Source organism: Podarcis erhardii, assembly GCF_964252035.2.
Source record: "Podarcis erhardii genome assembly, chromosome: 9".
Classification (NCBI taxonomy): domain Eukaryota; kingdom Metazoa; phylum Chordata; class Lepidosauria; order Squamata; family Lacertidae; genus Podarcis; species Podarcis erhardii.
In genome coordinates, this window is record NC_138512.1 from 70010394 (window position 1) to 70038056 (window position 27663).

General features: G+C 44.4%; 2 protein-coding genes across 4 annotated transcripts in view; one reads left to right on the top strand and one right to left on the bottom strand.

The window, feature by feature from the left end:
- Window positions 1–6516, top strand: part of CNOT6L (CCR4-NOT transcription complex subunit 6 like) — a 37124-nt gene extending 30608 nt beyond the window's left edge. For both annotated transcript variants that reach the window (XM_081876952.1, XM_081876953.1), the window contains exons 11-12: window positions 1711–1913; window positions 2934–6516. In XM_081876952.1, the coding sequence (XP_081733078.1) occupies window positions 1711–1913; window positions 2934–3146 (416 nt within the window). In that variant the 3' untranslated portion in view covers window positions 3147–6516. The remainder of the gene's footprint in view (window positions 1–1710; window positions 1914–2933) is intronic.
- Window positions 6517–9613: 3097 nt separating this feature from the next.
- LOC309350396 (alveolar macrophage chemotactic factor-like) lies at window positions 9614–18714 on the bottom strand. 2 transcript variants are annotated; one of them, XM_081877449.1, is made up of 4 exons: window positions 18592–18714; window positions 12897–13035; window positions 12728–12811; window positions 9614–9893 (listed from the first exon to the last, which is right to left on the bottom strand). In XM_081877449.1, the coding sequence occupies exons 1-4, from the start codon at window positions 18656–18658 to the stop codon at window positions 9887–9889; spliced, it is 297 nt and encodes a 98-aa protein (XP_081733575.1). In that variant the 5' UTR covers window positions 18659–18714; the 3' UTR covers window positions 9614–9886. The 2 variants fall into 2 exon arrangements, with proteins under 2 accessions (XP_081733575.1, XP_081733574.1); XM_081877448.1 differs by having other exon boundaries at window positions 9614–9896.
- Window positions 18715–27663: the final 8949 nt, after the last annotated feature.

Here is a 27663-nt window from a genome sequence, read left to right on the forward strand (position 1 = left end):
TTTTTGTTGAGGGGACCCATATTTCAAGTTCCGAAGGGGGATTCCAATCATCTTCTTGCTACTGCGTTAATATCGAAATCAGGCCAAATAAAGTTCATAATTCTATCTAGTCTTATCTTGCTGTTTCCACATCTCATCTTGTTCGTATATTTTTTCTTTTGTTTCTTTATGATCTCTTCTGATAATCGCCTTAAGCAGATAAACACCAATTATAATCCTGTGTGAATTTTTCCGTTCGTCCAATCCTCAAATCGATATGGTTTCCATATATCATCGCTTTCATAAATAACATCGCTCTTTCCATCATCTCACAAAACTGTCGTTCTTAAGTCCCTCTGAGGAGTCTCACCCACAATATAAAAACAGCTCTATTTCTCCTCCCAGACTTAAGTCCTCCGACAGAACTTGCCAACATGGCGACGGCATTTTTAACTGCGTCATTCCAAAGCACTTATACTTTCCACGATCTTCTTAAAACATGCTTTGGTTAGAAAATTTATCTCCACACAGTCATAAATCCACAGCTTAAGTCATTAAAACGACATTTCTGATTTGTGGGGGGTGGGGATTCTTGGTTAATCACTTAGAGGGGAAAAAAGGAAAGTTTCCCCCCCCTCCCCCATCCAGTCCTTTTGCCATACCGAGCCTTGGCGTATCTTCTCATGATTTATCTTGTTCCTCCGACCCGTCTTGTTTATCAGAGATCTCTTCAGTTAGCAGTCTTTACTCCCCCTCCTTCCTTGAAATATGTGCATTCGCTTCCTCCTAATTGCTTCTTTTGAAGTTCTTGCAGCTAGAGGCGCGGATCAGAGACAGCGTCCAGGAGCGCCGAGATCCACAGGAGGGCATTCTGCCTAGTGCCCGCATCCCCACAAATTCGGGGGTGGTAAAGGGCACAGCAGGCAAGGGCAGCCCCCCCCCACAACCTTGGGGGGGGTAGGGAGGCTATTTACTCCCATCACAGCCTCCTAATTACCTCGTGTGGGTCGGAGAGATGTTATTGTCAGCCATCTTCTGATGCGCCCCTAGTGGCCCCTCCCGGGCTGCAAGTGTGTCTTGTTTGTGTGTTGTGAGGGGAATGTTACTGGATCAGATTAACCATATTGATTTGTATGCTGTGGGGGGGAGGGACATGGTATTGAAAGTTAATACTATCTTGTATCAACTTTCCACCAACGTTACACCTAGTGGGAAATGATCTTTTTCAATGTCTTGTGTCTCAAGGGGAAATTTTAATGTGAATTGTTGAATTGTTGTCTTGCATTCTAAAATGAGGAGAGGAGGTAATATTTGGGGGTTGATAAGGTGAACAAGTGCAAACCCTCTGTTGAACCAGTATTGTTTGCCCAGGGAAACTGCTATTTATAACCAGATGAATGATCAATTGCAAGAACCACCATCACATTTAGTACATAAATAATCACTCCCATTCTAATTACAAATGCTGACAGCCTTAACCAACTCCTGGCAGTATTTCTCTAACTGCTAAATAGCTTATTTCTTATTTTAAGCAGGTGGTTATATAGCTACTTGGGTGATAATTCTTCCCTCCTGGTCATGAAAACATTTGCAGCGTTAATAATTCCCTGGCTGCTGATGGTATGCATAGAGCTCCAGAACTGAGTTCATGTTAAGCTACAGGAAAACAGGTGGCACAATTCAGCATTAGCATCCGACAGCAACAGATTGACTGTTTTGTTTTGCAAACAGGTGTCGTGGAATACTTAAGCAATGGAATAGTAGCTGACAACCATAAAGATTTCAAGGAGCTGCGTTACAATGAGTGTCTCATGAACTTCAGTGGCAATGGGAAGAACGGGGCTCCTGAAGGAAGAATCACTCACGGCTTCCAGCTGAAGAGCGCTTACGAAAACAACTTGATGCCTTATACCAATTACACCTTTGATTTCAAAGTAAGTAGTGCTGTGGCAGAAGCAACTAGGAATATATCAGCTGGGTACTGGAACGACAGATGATTATATTTACTGTGATTCAAACCAAACACATTTAAACCTATGGGTAGTTGCAGCTTAGACCAAGATTCAGTTGCAAATGCATTGAAGTGCACAGATGAATGGCCACTGTTGCAATCTGCCTGCCACGATCCCTGTGGTTGTTGCAGGATCACCCTGCTTCATGCCATTTCTGTATGAAGAAGTAGAAGCAAGATTTAGGTTCTGATCCCTGGCTCTGATTCTCCTGTACATGAGAGGCAGGCTGGTGCCTTGTAGCATTGACGGGCAATAATAATAATAATCTGGGTGGCTTCCAGCAAAACACTAAAATACAATAACCTATTAAACATTAAAAGCTTCCCTAAACAGGGCTGCCTTCAGATGTCTTCTAAAAGTTTGGTAGTTATTTTTCTCTTTGACATCTGGTGGGAGGGCGTTCCACAGCAAGGGCGCCACTACCAAGAAGGCCCTCTGCCTGGTTCCCTGTAACTAGGCTTCTCACAGCGAGGGAACCGCCAGAAGGCCCTCGGCGCTGGACCTCAGTGTCCGGGGAGAACGATGGAGGTCGAGACGCTCCTTCAGGTATACTGGACCGAGGCCATTTAGGGCTTTAAAGGTCAGCACCAACACTTTGAATTGGGGAGCCCAGTCCTGGCTGCATCTTCCAAGGGTGTGCCCAATGCATGTTTTCCTTTAAGCATCTCCTCCTGCTTTTATTAACATGTTGCAACCACCTTTGTTGTTTATAGGATTGGTGGAGCTGCATCAAGTTCCAGGTCCCGTCCCGTCCCCCCCAGCCAGCTTCTAAGCAACCTTGCATTTCTCCCTGGGCTTCAGTTGAGACGCTCCCAACATCTCTTACTACCTAGCAGTGCAACAGGTGGTGCAGGGATTGCACTGGAACAAAAGCAGGCAGCATAGGAGGTTCTTGGTGGCTTTATTTCTTCTGAATTGACTTTTTCTCCCTCCCTTCCGCAGGGTGTGATTGACTACATTTTTTATTCCAACACTCACATGAACGTGCTTGGTGTCCTGGGGCCTTTGGACCCTCAGTGGCTGGTTGAGAACAACATCACCGGGTGCCCCCACCCTCACATCCCTTCAGACCACTTCTCACTGTTGACGCAGCTGGAGCTCCATCCTCTGTTCCTGCCTCCTGTCAATGGCATCCACTTGGCCAGCAGGCGGTAGTGGGGCCCCTGCCCCTTTTGAGGGCTGGGACCCGTTTGTTTGTTTATGGACCTGTACAGTTGTAAATCAAAGTATGTAGGAGTGAAGTATGGCCGACCTTTTAAAAGCTGCTGCTTCAAGCTCCTCTCATTATATGTGTTGATGATACAATTTTGCACTTTTTCCCCCCCGGTGCATATTGGTACCATTTGGCACTAGGGCTGGAACCAAAGTTTTTGTTTGTTCCCTTTTTCCAGGTTTTTGCTTTTAAGGTATGCATATATATATATATATATAAAACCCACACATTTTAAGCTGGCGGGCTCTTGTTTGTTTCATTGGGAAGCTGCCTTTGTAAAACGACGTCAGACAGCGGGGTTTGCGAATGCTTTCTTTCACATCTTAGCAAAATGAGCCATACCTCTCTTCCCCCAGCCCACTCTCATATTTTATTTTATTTTAAACAGCATCCTGAAATAGAGTAGGTCTATTTGATGTTTCGGTCCTGTTGGGAAAGGTTTGGTAACTAGAGATAGCACTTGCCGTTGTAAATTATTTGCAGCACAGACTGCTCTCTTATCTCTACTGAAATGTTAAGTTAATTTAGAAAGCCAAAGGTGGTGCAAGACGCAAAACTTCCTGCTGTTTTTGTGCGGTTCCAGTGGAGAATTTGCCTGGGAGCATCTAATTGCATATACCAGGGTCCACTTGTTTGTTGTAATCTTCATTTCTGATCAGTAGGAGTTCGCATCCTGTCCAAGCCCATGAAAACAAATTGGGCTTGTGTGCAACCTATAGATGTCTGACTCTAGTGAGCTCTGTGTATTGCTATAGAAGGAACAAGCCTAGCTGACAATGGGGAAGCTCCAGGTGCCATCATAAGGCCCAACTACTGGCTTATAGCTGTGGATTCTTACCAAAAGAGAACCATCTCCCTTGCAAAAAAATTATGAAGGATGCCAGCATAATGGATGGGATCAGTTTGACAGTAACCAGCAGAGTAACACTGGCAATTCAACAGACCGCTTTGGGGAACAGACACTGCATTAACTGGAGGAGAATTTGGGATTGTCAGCAGTTTCCAGGAGGCAGGTGCGGGGGTCTTCCATTAAAAATCTGCGGCTAGGATTCTTGGGTTTGATTTTCACAAAGTGAAAATGCGTTTCAACCCAATCCACTGGTCCCTTTTTTGTTGTACCTTTTCCATCGTCCTCCCCTTCCCCCAGAAAACCTTTAGGATTACTCAGCTGAAAAGAGCGGATGAGGAAATGCCTCCGAAAGCCATTTTGCACCTGCCTCCTCTGTGCGTGAGAGCTGGCTTTCCTGGGTGCCCTTTTCCCACGTGAAGGTTGGCCATCATCAGTCCTCAGATTCATCTTCTTCCTGACCTAGTCGCCAAATAGTCATCCCATGCTTTTAACTGCTTTTGTTTTCTATCAAGGGTTTTTTTTTAAGCTGCTGGTTCATTCCCAACAGTTAATTGCTCCCTTTAAGATGTACTTGGAATCTTTTCTTCTGCTTTCCTTCCCCCACATTCTTCCTGGTGGCCATTAATAATAATAATAAAAAGCTTTTTGCCTTTAAAGAGCAGAAAAACCATACATGCCATCTCATCAGAAAGCCGTGGCTGCAGTTTGCTCAGAGGAGCTGTCAAGCAGCCTCTGTTCATTTCGGTGGAGCTTGTGCAAGGAGTTTTCATGCATGCAGCCTGTTAGAATGAACGGACGTTGCTTCAGCAAAGCCTCTTGAGCAGATGGAGCCTGACTCTGCATTTCGAAAAGCAAAAAGTCCAGCCGACAAGGAAAGGTTGTGTCTGTGTTCCTTTAAGTTTTTCTGTATTCTGCTTCTTTGCTGCTATATACGATTCCTTGAGCTTATATTTTAAACTTTTCATGCACTTTACTGTTTCTAGTCTCAAAATGTGATATTTTTAATAAATGAGAATTTTTTTCCATTATGTGAATGAAAATTTTTAAAGAGCTTATATCTGTCTCATTCATACGCTTAAAAAGGAAGAATTAAAAAACAAAAGCGAAACAGCTGAATCGGTTTGTTGCACAAAACATATACCTTAAGTTAATTTCTTCCCACCTACCCACACTCACTTTGCTAGCTATGTATAGGATGGCAAAGGAAAATTTGGAATTGGGCTAAAGAAGGAAATGCTGCCTCATTTTTGTGCATGACTATGGGGTGTAGAGGAAGGAGTTACTTTGGTGACGACCGCAATTTGCTCTCGGAAGTGCCTGCAGCTGACTGTTCCTCAGCGATTGGAACTGGTTGTATTTATGTGAAACTTTCAGGATGGAACTACATTAGGCAACAAATGCAGGGCGGCGGCTGCTCAAAAGGGCAGCCTTGGGTCGAATTTTCCCTCTGTGTGCTTGCCAACCTTTCACATCACATCTTTGGTTCCCTCCCTCCAGTGGGAATGGGGAAACATCAAACGTCACGAGAGCAGCAAAGAAAGTAGATTGTATTGGATTTGGAAGGGATTTGACACTGAGCTTCTCCTCCCCCCCCCCTTTTTGACAGCCGTCCTGTGTTTCTTACAACATGTAGCTCCATCCAATGTGTAGAACAGCTTATAAAGCACGACAAAGTTATCTCCTTTTCAGAGAGAACATTTCCCCCTCCCCAATATTGGTGCAGGTATCTCTTCTTATATACCTCAAAAGTGTTACTTACACGGCCGTGTATATATGAATTGATAACTCAAGTAAAATATAGTACTGGAAAGTAGAATAGCATGAAAAACTTAATTTGGTGGACATTAGCCTTTTCAGTTCTTTTTATTTTTATTTTTGTAAGGACCCAATCCGCTGGGAAGTCCTCCTGCTCCAGCCCCACTGAAATGTGCAAGAGCTGCCCAACTCCCTGTTCATTTCAATGGGGCTTGCACAAAAGACTTCCCTCCTGGAATGTGTTCCAAGTCATCTGCTGTATCTTCACTTGGGAGGTATGCACTAACAATTTTCCTCCTTTTCATAGGTGCATGTTAACTAGCAATGTGAGCAATATTTCCTACCATACTTCACTCCCAACTATTTTTTTTGAGATGTTTGTATAAAATGGAGTTTAAAAAAAAAAATCGCCTGTGATTGTATATGAACTGCAGAGGAGCCGGTTTATTAAATAATAATTATTATTATTAATAAAAACCCACCAATCTTTTGTAATGCTGTTGGGAGGTTGGGGGTGGGGAATAAAATAAAAATATTGGGAAACATTGCAAACAGTTTAAGTTCCTCTTTTTGTTCAGTTGTAATTAGCCGATGCAGTCGGGGTTGAGATGGCTTTCCTCTGCTTCAAAGTTGACTTGTATCTTAACCTGTGTAACTCTTGGTTTTTCTCTCTGTCTTTAAAAAAAAACACCACCTGTTTGAAATGTTGCACAATTCTTTTCTTTAAGCAGTTGTTGTTTCGTTGGCCATAGAAGCGCCAGGAGGAGGTTTCCGTTGCTGGAAGGACTTTGTGCCTTAAGGTTTTCCACATACCAAAGTGTTGGTTTAAAAGCAGGGACTGGAAATATTTGTTCAGAAGAAGGGCTGGATTTTCTTCTGGGGCCACATACCAATGCTGGGTGGATCCAGAGGCAAAAAGTAGGTGGAACAGTGAATGTAATCTTAAGGTTTGTACAGTCAACTAGTTGCTACACAGACCCACCCCCTCCAATGCAGGGAAGCAAGAAAAATTAACAGCGTTCAATTGCAAGAGGCGTTCCAATCAGGCAGGAACACTCAAAGAAGGTGCAAAGTAGGGCTGGGTATGTTGTGGCTGAGGATACTAGCAAGACAGAACCTCCTCTTTCCAGGAACTCTCCCCATGTGAAGAGACAAGTTCATTTAATCAGGGCTGTTTCTATGGGGACAGCTGGATGCATTGGGCATATCCACCTACAGTGGTGCCCCGCAAGATGAACGCCTCGCAAGACGGAAATCCTGCTAGACGAAAGGGTTTTTCGTTTTGGAGGCGCTTCGCAAAATGAATTTCCCTATGGGCTTGCTTCGCAAGACAAAAATGTCTTGAGAGTTCCTGCGGGTTTTTTCCCCCTTTTCCCCCCTTTTCCTAAGCCGCTAAGCTGCTTATCAGCTGATCCGCTGATAAGCCGCTTAACAGCTGATCCGCTAAAAGCCGCTAAACCGCTAATAGCGCTAATCCACTAAGCTGTCAATGGGCTTGCTTCGCAAGACGAAAAAACCGCTATACGAAGAGCCTCATGGAACGGATTAATTTCGTCTTGCGAGGCACCACTGTATTCTTAATGAGAATAAGCATTTTTTCCCCCTGTTTTCAAAAGGAAATATTGCATTGCACATGCTCGGATAATCGTGAACACTGCTGTCAGTATCCTGAGATGTAGAAGCTGGTTCATGTTAAAGTGTTTCCTCCACAGAAGCCCCTTAAAGGGCTACTGTGACCCTACGTTAGGGTGGAACCTGGAAACGATGTTGCAGTTGAACAAATCACAATGGTTATGTGTGTAAAAACCCCAAGTGTCGGAAGTCCCACTCGTCACGCACAGCAGCACCTCCATGTGTCCTAAGGCATTGCTGGAAACTAATAAAATGTATACAGGCGTCTCCCCATTGACACACATCTGCGTGGTGCCGGGAAATAAATAAATCAGTTTAAACCACAGAAAGGCACAAAAAGAACAGGGAAAACTGCAAAAAGAGACTAGCAACCCAAAAGCCATTAAGAGTCCTGTGGATGGTTGGCGTTTGAGAAAGGTGGTTTGGAGGGAGCGATTGTGGTGGAGTTTTGGCTTTTCAGATGGTGTTCCCCACTATACACAATTTCACGGTACCCAAGAATGTAGCCCCTGTGTAAGTGGAGAGACACCTGTATACCGTTAAGTGTTGGTACATGGTATGTTTTCAGAAGAAAAGTTGATCATTGAATTTATTGTGAGCCCCCCCAAAAAAACTTTATTAACAGGCAGAACTGTGAAAAAACTAACCCACCCACCTACCTGAAGTTCTACTAGTGTGGATTGTAGGCAGATAGGCAGCTTCTGGGATGATCCATTAATGGCTCTGGGAAAAGGTATTGCACATTGCCTATGGCTGACTTTTTGAGGTAAAAATGGCTTGCTTCTCTGTTTTCCATTCTGATTAAACATGGCGTAGGAAGAAGGCTGGTATTGTAATCCACTTTCCTGTCAACAGACTTGAAAGGTTTTTTTCCCTTATCTACAAACAGGATCGTCAACAAAGAATTTAATTCCTCTTTATCAATAAGCATATTGTGTGAGAAGAAGAAATTCATTCTGTCAGAAATCCCTAGTACTACTTAGATCCACACCCTGTTCAACATTACATTTTTAGGTAGAACTAGCCATACGCCTCGCTGAACCTGAGAGATCTGTGTTCATGATGCAAACTACGGATTACCACTGGTCAGAGACGAAGCAGGGATGGTTCACATTTTGCTTAGGCTGCCTTGGTGTGCATCTTTAATGCATCAGTATTATGTATTTGACTCTGAATACATCTTAACACTTAAGAGGGAAAAAACCAAACTTGGAACGCATCTGCATGCATGTGTGCAGGCTTCTGAGTTCTTGCTTTGGTAAAATGGGACTGGACAAATTAATTGAAAATAAGCCTGAATGGCTATCAGGCGTCATATATGCAAGGAGGACCTATAAAGAACATATTTCAGCCACGCCATGCTAGAGTTTCATTGCATTTGGTTCAGTTTTCCAGGTATAGCTGCCTGGCACCTCTTTGAAACCGAATGCAGAACTTCTGCACCAAAACTTTGTGTTCTTACAATACCATTGACACTTGTATTAGCAGATAGGAATTCATTCCCAACACACATAGCAAGGACCACTGGCACAGATACGGCTTCAGAAGAGGATAACGTGAATGGAGGACTGTCAGTGGAATAAGAATAAGGCTATCAATGACTACTAGCCATAATTGCTATGTTCTGCCTGCACTGTTGGGGCTAGGTTGTGTCTGAATGTCAGGGAGGGAGAGGGTGCTGTTGCATTCATGTCCTGCTTTTGGACTTCTCATGGTCTCAGTGGTCAGCCACTGCAAGAATTAGATGCTGGACTAGATGGGCCTTTGGCCTGATCCAGCAGGATCTTATGTTCCTATTAGGGCAAGAGTTTGGAAACAGCCCTGCAAAGAAGACAACAGTGCCTGGGTGTGAGCAGGACTTGGGGCTCAGATTTGGAATTTGTGCTAGACCAGTGTTTCCCAAACTTGGGTCTCCAGTTGCTTTAGGACTACAACTCCCATCATCCCTAGATAGCAAGACCAGTGGTCTGGGATGATGGGAAAAGTAGTCCAAAAGCAGCTGGAGACCCAAGTTCAGGAAACCCCAGTCTAGACTCATGAGTAATGGAAGCTTCTTTAACTAGAAAAGGAACTCTCCTTCCTTTTGCAATGTAACATTGCCCAATTATCCGAGCTATTTGGCACATTTTGAGTAACATCTCTGCTGATAATGTAGAAATTGCACAGTAGCCGTTCAGTATAATTGTTTAATGGCTGCTAGAAGCATTCGTCTTTCTTAGTGCTAATTTGCATTCTTGGTGCTTTATTCCAAATGAGCCAAAGCAGTCACTGATGTCCACCGTTCAACCATCTCAGAAGGGCACAGTGGTTTTAAAGTGTGGTTTTGAATATATATATATATATATAATTACAAGATAGAAAGCATGACAACAGGGCAGCACTGCATCACTGTTTCTTCGGGCTCCTTGCGCATTTTTCCACCTTCAGGAAGACTCCCATTTGTGGTCACTGGCTGCTATATGTTGAAATTAGTAAAAGAGAAACTGGTTAAATTCCATTATGTAAGCCACGACTGTCACAGATGTTCTTCGCAGTAAGGATGGCACATTCATAAGTGGCTCCCATCAGAAGTGTTAAGGAGCAAGTGCGGTGCCCAGGCTGTTTGTTGTTATGGAGGGATTTGGGCACCCTTCACCCCCCCCCCAAAAGTAAAATTATTACCTCTGAGTTTTCAAATTAAGCTGCTTTATAATCCTTACACAACCCAGCAAGGTAAGCTAGTATTGTCCCCATATTGCAAACAGAGAGCAGAGATTCCTTGCCCTAAGGTCAGCTAGTGAGGGCTGCATACTTATACCATACATTTAAAGGACATGACTTCCACCTTGGGAGCCACAGTTTGTTGAAATTGTAGCTCTGTCGGGGGTAAGCTGCAATTTCCAGGAATGTTTGGGAGAAGTCATATGAGTGTAAGGCTTTAAAAGTAAGATCATGGTAGACGGAACTGCAGACTTCCTCATTCATAGCACAGTCCCTTTGCTGTTAGTGTTCAGGCCAAACTGGACATATAGGAAAATCATAACCTTTAAAAAACAACCACCACCACCCTACAACCTGCTTCTTGAATGAAAAATAGCACCTGGAGAGGAACCATTTTCAGAAGAGAAGCGGGAGGAGGGACTTGACCCTTTCCCGTAACCACTCCTGCTTCAACCCTCTTTGGCTGCTTTCCCCCAGCAGAATTCCAGGTGTATGCTGAGCTTGAACCCCATGGGAATGGTGCGTAGAAGCTGTGAAAAAGCAGGGTGTTGGGTTAAGCATCCCTTGCTGCAGCTCCTCTGAAAGGCATCTCCTCCTACTGCTTTTCAGAGAAAATTGTGCATGGATTATCTCAGCGATTCATGCCATCTACACAGGGATTTTGTGTTCTCTGCTCTGGGACAGGGGACATAAAGGAATGCTTTTTCAGATTTTTCCTATGATTCAGGTGACTTGGACTATTCAACAATAACACACAGTCATATTTTAAGGGACAGGTGTGAAAGGTCCCCATTTCTAGAATTTTTTGGTCATCGGGGTGCCTTGGACGATGTGTGTCCCAAGGGTCATTTTTTCCTGGTTATACACTGAGAGTTTGGGCTGCTTGGCTTGCATTTACCCATGTAGCAAATTTCAGACTTGACTTCTGCATGAAAGATGAAGGGAAGAGCTTCATCTCAGTGGTAGAACATGCAAATATCCCTGGATTAAGTCTCTGGCATTTATAGGTGGGGCTGAGAAAGACTTGGGTCTGAAACCCTGGAGAATCGCTGCAAGTTCTTCTAGGTCAGTGTTTCCCAAACTTGAGTTTCCAGCTCTTTTGGGGTTACAACTCCCATCATCCCTAGCTACCAATTGTAGTCTTCTAGATTATGGTTACCAGATTTTTTTCAATGAATCTGGGGACAACTTTTTTTTTTAAGCTGAGTAGCAACAGGGAGTCAGTAGTGGGGATGGAGAGGCAAAAGACCCTGGGCCCAAACACACATGCATATTGTGCAAAGCCCTTCTTTCACACCCTGTGAAACAAATGCACAGGTTTTTTTAAAAAAACTTTGCAACGGTGCGCTGCACGCCCGTGACTCCCGAGCCTTCCCCAATCCCCTTCCCCCTTTGTTTTGACAGATCGGGGGAGGCTCAGGAATCACGGGCAGGTGGGCATTGCCCAGGAGGGGCCAGCCTGGTAGTGCAGTTGGCTCTGGCTGGCTTCGGGAGCTGCTCACTGCCGTGGCACAGAAAAATGGCGGGCGCCATGGCAGCGAGCAGCTCCTGAAGCCAGCCAGAGCCAACTGCGCTACCAGGCTGGCTCCGGGCTGATGAGGCCGCCGCTGCCACGTTTCCCAGGGACAGATTTGCAAATTTGGGGACATCCCGGGGACGGAATAATAATAATAATTTATTATTTATACCCCGCCCATCTGGCTGAGTTTCCCCAGCCACTCTGGCCAGCTTCCAATCAAGTGTTAAAAACAATACAGCATCAAATATTAAAAACCTCCCTAAACAGGGCTGCCTTCAGAAGTCTTTTAAAGAGAAGATAGCTGCTTATTTCATTCACATCTGAAGGGAGGGGTTCCACAGGGCTGGCGCCACTACTGAGAAGGCCCTCTGTCTGGTTCCCTGTAACCTCACTTCTCGCAATGAGGGAACCGCCAGAAGGCCCTCGGCGCTGGATCTCAGTGTCCGGGCTGAACGATGGGAGTGGAGACACTCCTTCAGGTATACAGGAATTTGTCCCAGGTCAGATTTGCAAATCTGGGGACTGTCCCTGGAAACTGAGGACGTCTCGTAACCCTATTCTAGATGATGCTAAGCTAGATTTGTGAATGCCCTGACTTGGTACAGGGCTGGTTCTTGCGCCAGTGAGCAGCTTGATTAAGCATATAATATCTACATTGGCTGGATGCAGGTGAGAACAATATTAGGACCACTGCTATTTGCGTGTTGCTGGAATTTTTTCTTGACTATCAAAGAAAACTCCACGTTCTGCTAAATCAGGTGGCCCTCATATTTTGGGAGGCTTGGGAGCACTTCTGCAAATCTGTTGCGGGCAACATATAACACCTGTTTTGCATAAGGAAAACTGGCGCTGCTCAGAACCCTCCCTCTATAAAGAGCAGAATACCTACAATCTCCCCCCAAACAAGCAAAACTCATACAGAAAGTGAAGCAACCCCTTCCACCAAGCAGCTAAACAAACAAACAAAAACATTTTTTTTAAGAATGGAGGGTCTGTGAGAGCCTTGGTAGGTGCCAAGGGAAGTCACCCAGGGAGCCCCAGCTGTAACTGAATATGCAAAATCGTACCTCTTTATCAGCCTCTTCAGCAATTTCTGCACCCACTGGGCAGTAGGTGCCACACAGACCTGCCATTTGTTTTTCAGGGTTACTCTGAAACGTAAGGATGAGGTCATTATTAGCGTTCTTCCTCACCCTCTTCAAAATGGTAGGATGTGGGTGTGCTGGCTTCACTTACATTATTTCTGTCCTCCCGCACTGTATTCCCTTGGGAATGACTTGAATGGATTGGATCTGTTTCGGGCCAAAGGCCGTGAAGGTGTGCTTCTGGCATTTGCAACTTCCCATGTGGACTAGGTGACCCTCCATAGCAAGACCTTTGTGAAAACACCATGAGAAATGCTCAGATTCTGGCACGCATAATGTTAATTTCATTCCGTGTTTATGCTTCCTTTACTACAAAGAGTTTAGGGTGACATGGGAGGCCCCCCTGCATTGATCCTCCCAGTAGCCCTGCAGAGTATCTTAGGCTGAGATATACTTACAGATAGAGCAGGTCTCTGTGAGCTTCACTGCTGAGCCCAGATTCCCCCAGTCCTAGCAAGGGGTGGACTTGTAGGGCAGAAGGTAAGGGACCCAACATTAGGTGCAGCCAGAGTCAAACTAACTCTAGCTCTGTCCCCATCCTCCCTGCTGAGCTTGATAAGTCACAAGAGCGGCAGATAGTAAGGAAGGAGGAGGCTGATAAGCAGTACAGTGGTACCTCGGGTTAAGTACTTAATTCGTTCCGGAGGTCCGTACTTAACCTGAAACTGTTCTTAACCTGAAGCATCACTTTAGCTAATGGGGCCTCCTGCTGCCGCTGCACCACCGGAGCACGATTCCTGCTCTCATCCTGAAGCAAAGTTCTTAACCCGAGGTACTGTTTCTGGGTTAGCGGAGTCTGTAATCCAAGGTACCACTGTACTACCCCCCCCGGACCATGATTATAAGAAAGAGGTCAGGCATGTGGCAGGGGCATACAAAGGGGGGCAGAGGGGGCAGGTCACCCTGGGTACCACTCTGGGGGGGTGACAAGATGCCCTGCTGCCTCCCCCCAGCTGTAGAGCAGCCAAGGGTGCGTGTGTGCGCAGTTACTATGGGCTCTGCTTGCGCGGCGTCCGTACGGGCTGCCGCTCGTGTGTGCCGTCCATATGAGCATCCATATGGGCTGCTGTGTGTGCACAGTCCATATGAATGTCGTGTGTGCGGGGCAGTTCGCCCCGCCCCACCCCGCCCCGCCCCTTGGCATCCCACCCCAGGTGCCAGAGGGTTCCTCTGCCACTGACAAGTGGAATTAACAGGTTGGTGGGAGCGGGCCCTATTCACTAACAGAGCGGCCTCCACTGGTCTTAGCCCAACGCTCTTAGCAAATTATGGTTGTAGGGGGTATACGATGGACAGAGGTCCTTAACTGGCAAGAAAGAGATGCGCCGTTTTGCCTTACGTCCCAGCCCGATCCCTAAAGCAATTTGCAGAGCTCCTGCCTGTTCCATGCTGGTTCTGCAAGCAAGGGCAGACATATTTGGCTAGCTGAATGAATGACTGGCAGTGCTCAGAACCCTAAAAAGAGCAAAAGACCTACAGATGTTTTGTGTGTGAGCTGGAGGGACGCCGCAGCTTGCACAGCTGATGCACAGGGAAGCAGAGGCTGCTGCGCTACCCTGCAAGTCAGCTGTTAGTTGGGGAGGCCTCAGTAAAGCCCTGCTGTGCCTCCAGCTTGCAAGGACACCCTCCCCAGAGCCTGATGTGGATGTCCTCTTCAGGCTCCAGAGAGGGTCTCCTCGTGAGCCAGGAGGAGTCTCCAGGATGCTCCCAATATATGCGATTTCAGTTACATCTGCAAAGGCGTAGAGCATAACCCCCACATAAATTGGGATTTGCCTGTACCATAAGCCTGTTGTGCAATGGGATAAATGTCCATCCTTTTCATACAGGAGCGTGTACCCTAAACCCATTGAGTCCTTGTTGGGCTTTCCTCTTCATGCAGAGGTAAAGGGACCCCTCACCATTAGCTCCAGTCATGGCCAACTCTGGGGTTGGGGGGCTCATCTCGCTTTACTGGCCGAGGGAGCTGGCATACAGCCTATGTGGCCAGCATGACTAAGCCGCTTCTGGCAAACCAGAGCAGCGCACGGAAATGCCGTTTACCTTCCCGCCAGAGCGGTACCTATTTATCTACTTGCACTTTGACGTGCTTTCGAACTGCTAGGTTGGCAGGAGCAGGGACCGAGCAACAGGAGCTCACCCCGTCGTGGGGATTCGAACCGCTGACCTTCTGATCGGCAAGTCCTAGGCTCTGTGGTTTAACCCACAGCGCCACCCGCGTCCCTCACTTCATGCACTTACAAGGGCATAAATGGGAGGCTGCGGTCACGCTTCTTGGCCTCATCTTGACCCTTCTGGTGCCTCAGCCCATGTGCCTCCAGCATGTTGCAAGGGTAATGTTTTGCAGCAGGAAGCCTGCTGTAAGCCTATGGACTTCAGAGCATGAGAGAGGCAGACACTCCAGGCAATAAGGGCACATCAAATGCGGCGGGGGGCATTGTGTAATTGAAATTGCATGAGGGAAGCGCCCAAATGGGGCTGTGGAAAGAGGAAGGATTGCACCTGCCCCCCCAACCTTTGAAACATTCGCTTGACCCATATTTTGATTGTTTTGTGTACCGATTCATTTTCCCAAGTCCCAGAGCTGTTATGTTGTTCTGCAGCTGTGCCTTGCGAAATCCAATCTTACCTGCTGAATCAGATCTTAACAGGTGCACAGAAAATCCCAAGAGAGGTTTTGCTTAAAAAATGAGCTTCAGTTCAGCAGGTAAGATCTGATTTTTGAGAGGCACGGCTGCAGGAAAATGAGAAAAGCCCTCAGAACCAGGGGAATCAAACAATACCCAATATGATCAAAATACGGGTCAAGCAAAAATGTGAATAAGCCCTAAGAACATACAGCTAGGTGCATTGCTGTTCTTTTTTTATTGTTGAATGACAAATTATGAAAGAAAAAGAAAGAAAGAAAGAAAGAAAGAAAGAAAGAAAGAAAGAAAGAAAGAGAAAATACACATAAGTTAATGTTACATGAGTTATTTATGCTTCTAATAATACCAATAATAATACTACAACAGTAATAGGACAGTCAACTAAGTATTGACCGGTTAAATATAAATGTAATGACTTTACACAAACACACACAGAAGTTTCATATCTTGTTTTTCTATCTTATTTAAGATGAAACAATAAAATGTGAAGTCTTCTGTATAACGACATGAAATTCCATTGTATTTCTATATGTCTCCAAACAGCAAATTCAGATTTATTTGTTCTTCCCCAGCTACATTTGCGAACAGAGTTATCTTTGATTTTGCCTTCCTTCTCTTTCTCAATTTGGGGGTTTATTCACACATGGCAGACTCTGGTGACCCAGGAATTTACTGCCAGCACAAGAGGTTTCTCCAGATTCTGCAAATTTCACCCCCAACCTCTCTACGTTTAATCAAAGTCAGCACAAACAGCTGAGTGTATTTCAGCTCTGCATCTGTTATTTGTGGAGTGTTTGGTCATGTGGGGGAGAGCCTATGCCCTTGCCACTGACACATGTATAGATTCTGTTTCTACCTTCCGCTGAAGTTGGTGAGAGTTGTGAGCAAACGTAATGGGTGTGATCACAATTTTCATTCAGCCACCACCACCACCCAACTTTGCAGTCACTGAATATGCAAAAGTGAATTTTGCAAACAATAATGCAACATGTTTGAGACCCGAGAGATGCAAAGCCTGCTTTGCAAGGACAGGTTATTCATGGATTCGTCTCAGTTAGGAATGGGTGAATTTGCCAGTTTCAGTCTTTCTCAGTTTCTCCTTTTTTCTGCCTTAAATTCAGTTCTCCACATTTCCACATCGGTTTGCAATTTGTAAAAAAGTCATCACGAAAATTCACCATCATTTTAGTACATATGTCTCCTGGTGCATTTCAATGCAATTCTGCCAAATATACACATCTTTGCCTAATAATTTTTGCATCCATAATATACATTTTAAGGCACACCTGCAGTACATGCATTTTGGTACACATTGCTTAGCTGGAGAATTGCACTGCAAGATTCAGACAAGTTCAAATTATGAAGGAAAGCTGAATTTTGGTTCTCATATTAATCCAGCAAGTGCTAATCCAGGTAGGTTTGCCTTTAAATGCAAACAGGATCAAATTTCTCCCCTATCGCTAATCTTAGTACTGTCTGTTCTGACTGCACACAAGCCCAAGGTCTCTGGCTGAATCCTTTCCCCAGCTGCCTGATCCCTTTTAATGCCAGGGATTGAAGCGGAGACCTTCTACATAAAAAAAACATGTGCTCTACTGCTGAGCTCTGCTACCTCCCCCTGGTGCACATCATTTCAAACAAAAAGCCATCAAATAAAGTTCACAACGCAAGCAATAATATTGCGAACATAGTTCGCTTCACAAAAGGAGGAGCACTGGTACCCCAAAACTCTATCAAGCCAACCATCACTGTTTATTTATTTTACATTTTTACTCGTCTGTCGTGATTTTCATTCCTACAACATTTCAACCCCACATTTTCTCCCAGGTGCTTAAGGTGGCACAGATGGTTCTCTCGCTCCCCATTCCAGCCTCACAACAACCCTGTGAGGCAGTTTGGCTGAGAGAGAGTGTGTGTGTGATGGGTTCAAGGTCACCCGACAAACTCTGTGGTTGAGTGCAGATCAGAACCCCGGTATGCCAGGTCCTACCAGGACACTGTGTCCACTACCACTGAACTGACTCTTTTACATTACAGTGGTACCTCAGGTTACATACGCTTCAGGTTACAGACTCCGCTAACCCAGAAATATTACCTCGGGTTAAGAACTTTGCTTCAGGATGAGAACAGAAATCGTGCTCCGGCGGCACGGCAGCAGCGGGAGGCCCCATTAGCTAAAGTGGTGCTTCAGGTTAAGAACAGTTTCAGGTTAAGAACGGACCTCCAGAACGAATTAAGTTCTTAACCCGAGGTACCACTGTATTGTTTTATGACTCCCGTTTTTGCACTCCTGTTTCCTGCTGTAAAGGGCCGGATCTGCCATGAGGCAGAGTGAAACAAAAAAAGATCCTTTCTGTTGCAAACAGAACAATCTGACAATCCAAAAGCAACACGGTAGGCCAATAATATAATCGCAATACAGTACTTTTATATCACTACTGTATGTAGTGTATGTTATCTGATTGTAAATTAAGATATAACTCAATAGTGATATAAAAGCATTGTAATTATATTATTAGCCCGCTGTGTTGCTTCTGGATTCTCAGATGAGGCAGAGTGAGGCAGCTGCCTCGGTTAGCAGATTCCGGGAGACGACAGAGAGCGATGGCAGGGGATTAGAGGGCAGAGTGGTTCCCATTTCCCCCAAGCTCTTCCACTGCCCTTTGGAGGGTACAGGATGCTTCCCTACTGCCATAACATCATAGAATGATCACTCCAATCCTCTGTCCCTTGTCACTTTTATGTTGGCTTCATTTCCGATCAACGCAGACACCCCCCCCCCCAACTCCCTGCCGAAATCCCTTAACTTCTTACACCACAAATGCTCTGGTTTACTTTTGTCCGGCTTTGATTGCGCTAGAGCCCCTTTGGATAGCAATGATGTAGAAGCCTTGGGGGACAAACCAAAGAATAAATTGTGTTTGCTCCAGCTAGACACGCTGAACTTGCACTAATATTTCTCCTTGCAATTGTGGATTCTAGCCCCAAACAGGTGAGTGCTGGAAAGGCAGTTTGCACTGGCTCAGAACACCGTTTTCATCTTTAGTTAACACCTTCCAGGGTTGGCTTCTAGCAAAGCCCAGCTTCAGATTCGGAGAACTGACAGTGCAAAGCTGAAAGCAGACCCAGGCTACTCACCACAGAGAGGGACTATGTTGCTTGCAAGCAGCGCTAAGGCCAGGAACACCACCATCAACGACTTCATTGTGGCCGCACCTTGATATTCACAGAGATTGTGCTTTGTGGGTGGATGAGGGGAACCTTCTCTTTATAACCACCCTGGAAAAGGGAACTTTCAGATACAGTATTAGGTGGGTGCGAGGGAATCCACAGAACACATCAACAAATATATTTGTGTGCGTCTGAAAATCCCCCATGCTTTTGTCCTTCCTCAAGTCTAAATAAAGAGATGCAAATGGGAAAGAGAAACCAGGAGCCCGTCCTACCCATTGAGCACAAAACAGCCCTCTCCTATGGCCCCATTTCTGCCGATCTCCCATTCTCTGGCCAAGCAGTGATTTCCATGTCTCAGCCAATCCCAAGGGTTCCCATTTCCACCTGCAAAAGCTTTGGGGTGGGCAAGCTTCCAATTGGCTTGCATCCTGTAGCTTCCTCCCAAAATCCTGCAACTTTCGCTGCTGCAAATGTTCGTGGTTGGACGTGATTGTGTCCTGCTTTTGTTGTGCTGTAGTTCAAGGCTCGTCCCTCCAAATGGAAATAACACAGAAAATTTGGGTAAGCGTCGCATCATCATCATCATCATCATCATCATCATCATCATCATAATTCATTATTTGTACTCCACCCATCTGGCTGGGTTTCCCCAGCCACTCTGGGCGGCTTCCTACACAGACCAAAAATACACTAAAATGTCACACATTAAAAACTTCCCTGAACAGGGCTGCCCTCAGATGTCTTCTGAATGTCAGGTAGTTATTTATCTCTTTGACATCTGATGGGAGGGCGTTCCACAGGGCGGGCGCCACTACCGAGAAGGCCCTCTGCCTGGTTCCCTGTAGCTTTGCTTCTCGCAATGAGGGAACCACCAGAAGGCCCTCAGTGCTGGACCTCAGTGTCTGGGCAGAACGGTGGGGGTGGAGATGCTCCTTCAGGTATACTGGGCCGAGGCCGTTTAGGACTTTAAAGGTCAACACCAACATTTTGAATTGTGCTCAGAAACAAGTTAATACAGCGGAATGATGTGCAGACACTCTGATATAAATCCATCAGCAATGTGCTACTATTGCTTCAGTAACATGTTGCAGAGGACAAGCTCAAAAAAAAACTCAATTCACCAGTCTGGGGTGCCTTTAATAGATAGTGTGGGAAGGAGGGAAAGTTGGTTAGAGACTGTGGCACAGGCGGAACAGCTCATGACCCTTTGCCACTGTCTCCAGTCTCAATCAGAGTCACCTATTTCATGCAGAAGCCTTGTGGCGTGCTTGTGTGAAGCGAACACATCCTGTCGCATGTGCATGTAGCCGCCAGAGGACTGTGGGGGAGCCTCAACCCCCATGGCCCCGCATAGATGGTGCGCCTAGCCTGTGGGGTGGGGCTCAAAGCCAGTTTCTCCTCTGTGAAAGAAGACAGTCACGGAACCAAGAAATTACACAAAGCAAAAGAATTACCGTGAAAATCCCTGAAACGACAAAAATAGAGTGGCTTGCCAAATTATTGGAGTACTACAATATCTCCAAAACAATGGGAGAAATTGGAAGGATCTCAAAGGAGAAGGCAGACAGGGACTGGAAGGTGTTTAAAGGATCCTTGCAAAACCATATTGAAAAATCAGAAACTCCTATTAGAATAAATAAGTTCCGTTTTAAATACTGAAATACTAAATAAGATGGATAACAATGTGTAATAGAAAAAGAAGCATGAAATTAGGTTAAAGGTGTGTGAAAGAAAGTAATAGACGTGGAAAGAAATTGCAATTGAGTAGATTGGAAGTCTAACACAAAGGTGGGGTGAGGGGTGGTAGATGGTGATGGGAAAAGGAATTATCTGTGGGACTGAATGTAGGTATGTTTGAATATTTTTAAGGATTGTATGAAATGTATGCTTGTATGCTTGCATATTCTCAATATGTGCGTATTAATGCTGAATTATTTTAACAATAAAAACTTTTGAAAAGAAAAAGAAATCCCTGAAATGAGAAGTAATCGACTATAGAATTGAATTAAATAACCAAAATCAAAAAATAAACTTTACGGGATGCCGGCTACAAAACTCGTTTCACTGAACTAATCAGTTTCCTCAGAAGGAAATTATAAGATTTTAAGTGACATCAAACAAGCTAAAGAGCAGGGCTGAAAACGCTTCCTCGAGTTTACAAAAAAGGTATGAAAACCTCAATGACAAGTTTTAAACGTAGCCCTATTTAAGAGAATCAGGCAGTAGTGATAAGAAATTGAAGTTTTAGGTTTCAAGCAAACTCAAAAAACAGGGCAGAAACTCAAAAAAGTTTTAAACATAGCCCTATTAAGAAATTGAGATTTAACATCAGCAGTCAGGAGCACTTCAGCCCTGTTTTTGAGTGTCTGTCCTGTTTATGAGTCTGTTTGCAACTTAAAATCTCATTTTTTTTTTGTGTAGTTTCTCCTCTGTGGCATTGGTATTCCGTGGTACCTTCGGCAGCTGGTTAGGCTTCCAAATTCCTACGTTGCAGGGGGTTGAAATAGATGACCGTCAGGGTCCCTTCCAATTCAGCCGTGCTATGATTCAAATGTGCCTTGGGTTTGAAAAGACTGGTGACCCTTGACCTAAGAGCAACTCCTGAGGTTACAAGTGTCTTCCCGCATGGACTGACTTCTTTACAAGTAGGGTAATTCCTGCTTTTGTCTACAGTACTATTTGCTTAGCGTTTTACGGGAATTGGTCGCGATCAGGCACAATAAACCATTCAAGATCTTTCCTCTTTGGTAAGGCTGGCTTTCAACTTGTACAGTGGTACCTCGGGTTAAGAACTTAATTCGTTTTGGAGGTCCGTTCTTAACCTGAAACTATTCTTAACAGGAGGTACCACTTTAGCTAATGGGGCCTCCCGCTGCCAGAGCACGATTTCTGTTCTCATCCTGAAGCAAAGTTCTTAACCCGAGGTACTATTTCTGGGTTAGCGGAGTCTGTAACCTGAAGCGTATGTAACCCGAGGCACCACTGTAGTTTAATACAGCAGCTCTACTGAGAATATAAGTTGTTGTTGTTGTTGTTGTTGTTGTTGTTGTTTATTGTTTATACCCCACCCATCTGGCTGGGTTTCCCCAGCCACTCTGGATTGCTCACAACAGATTATTAAAAACACGATAAAACATCAAGCATTAAAAACTTCCCTAAACAGGGCTTCCTTCAGATAGCTTCTAAAAGTCAGATAGTTGTTTGTTTCCTTGATATCTGATGGGGGAGTTCCATAGGGCGGGCGCCCCTACTGAGAAGGCCCTCTGCCTGGTTCCTGTAACCTAACTTCTCGCCGGTGTGGTATAGTGGTTAAGAGTGGTAGACTCGTAATCTGGGGAACCGGGTTCGCATCCCCGCTCCTCCACATGCAGCTGCTGGGTGACCTTGGGCCAGTCACACTTCTTTGAAGTCTCTCAGCCCCACTCACCTCACAGAGTGTTTGTTGTGGGAGAGGAAGGGAAACGAGAATGTTAGCCGCTTTGGGTAGTGATAAAGCAGGATATCAAATCCAAACTCTTCTTCTTCTTTTACTTCTTCTTCTTCTTTTTCTTCACAGTGAGGGAACCACCAGAGGGCTCTTGGAGTTGGACCTCAGTGTCTAGGATGAACAATGGGGGTAGAGACATGTTTTGCTTGGTCATACCTAAATGTCTCAGTGCCCCATCCATCTCAGCCCACCCACAGTCACTTTCCCTGCCCACATCTGCCTGCCTTTTTACTTACAACCAATCCTGGGGGTGGTGTTGCCCACCAGCTCCCTCCTCCTTAGGTTTGCCCTTGTAGAACTTAGCAGTGAGGATGAGTCAGCTCTGCCAGCTGCTGGCTTGGGCGCCCCCTGCTGTTGACCTCCCTGCCTTCTGCCCCACCAGCCACCACTGATGAGTCTTCTTTCTTCTACATCAGGATGTGTGGATGTGTGGAAAGAGTTGGGGCCCTGATTCACACCCACACACATGTCACGACATGTCAGTTGGCCCACGACCTGTCCAACATGGGCCTGCTATCTGTTGCTATGCCACCACACTTCAACCGTTGTGACCAGCAAAGCATGTACAACCCCAGCAAAACATCAGGAGTTTTCATGCTTTCCAGCAGTCAGCCTTCTCCAGAATTAAGAACTTTTCTTCCCTACTCAGCTGAAATTAAAGTATGAAAATACCTAGGCTAGAATAAATCTCAGACATGCAGCTTCGCCACACACTCCCTGGCCAGTTGCAAGAGGCGGGTAGGTAGGTGTGGGACCAGATAAGGACAGGTGGAGCTTGGTGGGCCAGTGTCCCCCCTTAACCTCTCCTGCACTAAAGGCCTGACGTTGAATGGTGCAGAATTGTACACATGCTATAATATATTGCAGATACCAGCAGCAGGCTAAAAACTTTGTAAAAGTGCTCACCAAATGTCTAGATTTTTAAAGCCCACATATGTGAAGTTTCCAGAATGCATACAAAGAGGGGGCCTGCTGCTGGATTTCCCCTGAGGGGAAATTCTGTTGGGGGGTGCCACCACCGAGAATGCATGGCAGGCATCTCTGAATGCAGCTGGAGGCTAACTGCCCACCAAAGTTGCTCAGAATCACAAACTGTGTCAGGAAGTGACTGCAATCGCTTAAGTTTTTTGGGTTCTTGGGGGTACCCCCTGCTCTTGGGGTTAATGCAGCAAGGGAATCACCTCAATGTCTGTGCCACTTCTCCTTCTGAGCCCCAGCTGAAAAGCTATTCAAATTTTCCACACATCACATATGGTAACATCCAGCAAACTTCTCTTCTGCTGAAGTTTCCCTTCCAGGGTGCGGGGGAGGATGGAGATTATCTTTACCTTAATCTTAAACTCAAATCTAACTCCCTACAACGGCAGCAGCAAAAGGTATCCATAAGTCATGGGTAGGCAAACTAAGGCCCGGGGGCAGGATTCGGCCTAATCGACTTCTCAATCCAGCCCACGGACGGTCCGGGAATCAGCGTGTTTTTACATGAGTAGAATGTGTCCTTTTATTTAAAATGCATCCCTGGGTTATTTGTGAGGCCTGCCTGGTATTTTTGTTTTGTTTTGTTTTTGCACTTTATTTATTATTAATGTTGCAATACATATATGAAATCTTTACATATCGATACATATACATTATATTTGTAAATTCACATTTTCACATTTCATTATGTACCAGCATTTATTCATTTCTTATTTCTTGCCCTGTGTCTTCCCTCCACCCGTGCGTGACTTCCTTGTTATTATTTTGTAACTTTATTATTGAGATTGTAATTTTGTATCTTAATAATGAAACATTCAATCTTATATATCTGCTTAGCTTAACTTGACTTAACTGCCTGGTGTTTTTACATGAGTAGAATGTGTGCTTTTATTTAAAATGCATCTCTGGTTTATTTGTGGGGCATAGGAATTCGTTCATTTATTTATTTTTCAAAATATAGTCTGGCCCCCCACAAGGTCTGAGGGACAGTGGTCCGGCCCCCTGCTAGAAAATTTTGCTGACCCCTGCCATAAGTCATTTCATTGGTTTATTTGTTACCTCCTTGAACGGAAGGATCCTGATCTCATCCTGATCTAATGGCTGTAATTGGTTTTTTAACGGCTTTAATTATTATGCTTTTCAACTGGCTAGTGATGATGATGATTGGATTTATTCCTGCTTTTTCTCAGCACAGGCAACTCAAAGAAACTTTGCAAAAGCAAAACAAAACTTGGATATTCATTAAAGCCAAAGGGAAGAAATGCATTTAAAGAACTCTCCCCCCCCACACTTTAACATGCGAACATTCCTTAACAGCCAAAGGCCTGGTTGCAGAGGAATGAATATGGTGCCACAAGCAGGAGGCAAAAGGGAACTTCATTTTAGGGGGTGAAAATTAATTTTTGCAAACTTCTTCAGCGAGGGATCTTAAAAGTATGTTTTTGGGTGTGAGGAATTCAAATCTGTGATTATTTTTGTGACGGGACAACATTTAGCTTGGTAAAGTTGCATTTGATTAGAAAGCACAAACTGTTCTCAGAAAACCAAAGAATTGTAATTTTACCTTCTGAAAATGTCAGGTAATGCTAAACAACAACAACTTTGAGAACAGCAGCAGCTGGAAGAGAGGCGTTCAGGGATTTTTTAAAATAAAAGGTTTTATAAGTTGTGTGTTTTTGTTTCTCAGTTTGATCCCTTTACAAGGTTTTGTATGTTTTGTAGTAGTTTATGAATTGTGATTTGCTGCTATTTTTATTGATTATAGACTGGTAATTATTGTGATTGATAAATGTGAACTGCTAAATTATTATTTGCTGGTGTTTCATTTTACTGCTTAGTATTAGAATCTGATGGATTGTTGAATATTGCTTTGTTTGATATAAGCTGTTTATTTTAAAGTTATTGTGACTTTTATATTGGATCAGATTGTTACAATTAATGCTTGATATTTTATTGTGGGTTTTTTATGTGTTGGAAGCCACCCAGAGTGGCTGGGGCAACCCAGTCAGATGGGTGGGGTATAACTGAACAACAACAACAACAACATTCTTCATCATCATCACTCTATTGTATAACTGCAAGTACTTGGCAATCATTTTAAATTTAACCCAAATATCTTTTGCATTCCCAAGTCAGGTTACAACTTCTTAGCACCTCTAATTTTTGGAATTTGAAAGTTGAAAAATTCACAGTGCCTTATGGGCACAAGCACAACAGCATTTCCCACACTTGTGATCCCCAAAAACTGGTGTTCAGAGGCATCTTGTCTTTAATATTGGAAATTATAAAGCAATCACGACTAGTAGTGGCCATGGACTGAGTAGCCAAATGCATGGGAGAGATACGGAACATGTCTTTTAATTTTCTATTCTCTGAGACGCAGGAGGACAAGAAAGAAACGCAACTCAGGTTATTTTTGTTCTTAGCAAAAAACGTTTCTTCCTTTTGAGTTCTGCAATAGAAAGGAAACAGGGAAGGACAAAAATGGGGGGTTTCTTGCCAAGACCTAAACAGAGCCACAAAGGAAGTCGTTGTTCTGTCTTCACCTTGTACATCAGGGCCAGCTAAGGTCTCAGGGCCTGAAAAACTGTGCAGTGGGAAAACCCTTCGCCTGTGACTAGTGGAAGTCAAACAGTGAATGATGCAAAACCCGTGCAAATTGAAGAAACATCAGAGCAAATTTCACAGTCAATATTCATAGTTTTGGCAGGGCAAGGATTTCTATTTGTGCTGTGGAACTTTCCCCCCCACACACACCTTTTGCCATTCCCTCCAAGGTCACAATTTTCCAGGGACGGTCCCGGAATTACAAAAGCCGTCCCAGCTTCTGAATTGTTCCCAGAATGTCCCTATTCCCACCAGTGCCAGATTTACATATAAGCGAAACAAGCTATAGCTTAGGGTCCCACTCTCTTGGGGGGGGGGCAAAAAAATTGAAGAAAAAAACCTGAATGTACATTTCCAAAATATAAGTTAAAAAACAAATAAAATAAAACCTACATACAGCAACAGTGTTTTGTGTTGTGTAGGCTCCTCTGATGTTAAGTAATTAAGCCTGCTAGCCTGCTCCCTAAAATATCACTGGTTTCCTATTATTATTATTATTTAATGTTGTAGCAAGTTTCTAGAGACTAGATTATGAGTCTTTGTAAATTGCGTTTCTATTTTGTTATTGCCAAATGCCAGTGTGTTTGCATTAGTAAGTTTGTTACGAATAAAAAAATCATTTTAAGTTAGAGCTTAATAATTATTTCGCTATTAATATACTTCTTCTTAATTGTATTTCAGTTCAACAATTACTTGGATAAAAGACACATTTTGTTATGTGCAAATGGCTTTCGATACCTGCTAGGCCCATAAATTACCATATAGCATATATTCTACACAAAAAAACAGCAGCGACAATTTGTTGTTGACAAAGGACAGCTGGGCATATAAAGGGCCCCATTACCTTCAGTAGCTTAGGGCCTCATCAAACCTAAATCCGGCCCTGGTTCCCAGCCATCCACCCTGCAGTGCTGCCACCACTGAGCACAAGGCGGAGGTTGAGATAGCGCTTGCCCTGAGTGCGAGGGAGCATCCTATTGCCTCTCCATGTCTGTTGCTGCTGCCGGCCTCCTCTCTCGGGCAGCTCATGGTGGCAGCTGGAAAGCGGGCAAGGAGGAGGAGAAGCTGCCATCGCCGAAGTCCAGCCCTGTGTGACAGCCAGCTCTGAGGGACAGACAAAGGACAGGGTCCCTTGGGCAGGATGAAAGAGGGAACAGAGCAGAGCGCAAGGAGTCTTGATGTCAGGTGTGTGCGCAGGAGCCAAGCCCTGTGACCAATAGGACTTTGCAGGGCTGGAGCCTTCCTAAGTTTGTTCTGGAGAGGCAAGGCGCAGCTGCACAGGTGAGGCCGATTGGCAACTCACAGCACCTGGTGGCAAGAGCTGGGAAGGGATATAAGGTCAGCATTTCCCTTTGGCTCTTTGCCATAGCAATACACTTCCTGCCTTGCTGCGTTTGGCTTCTTGCTTCCTGATACTTGATCCTCAGCTTTTTGGCTCCCTGCTTCTTGATCCTCGGACCCCCGACATCGTGACTCCTTGCTTTTTCTTTTTTTTCAAATTTTCAAATTAATTTTCCACATTTATCACAAATGACATAACAAAGAAACACAAAACACACAACAAAGAAAACAAATTACAATACAATAAAATTAAACACAAAAGAAAAATTCTTTCTTCTAATACCTAATTCTCATAACATTGTTATCTGACTTCCTCAAATCACCCCTATCTGAATTTCATTGTATCACCTTATAACAGTTTTCCAAATTCCTCTTTCTAATAAAATTAACTCCTTCAATTTACTATCTTATTCTCTTTTCTTATTAGTCTTAATCCATAATACTTTACAACTCAATCTTATTCTAAGCCTAAACCTAATTGATACTTTCAAGTGACTTCTAATTATCTTATATTGCAGTATTTAGATAATCTTTAAATTTCTTCCTCCTCTTTCTGATTGCAGATTCTTCCAGTCAGGTCGGCCAGCTCCAAAAAGTCCAACATCTTCATCTGCCATTCTTCT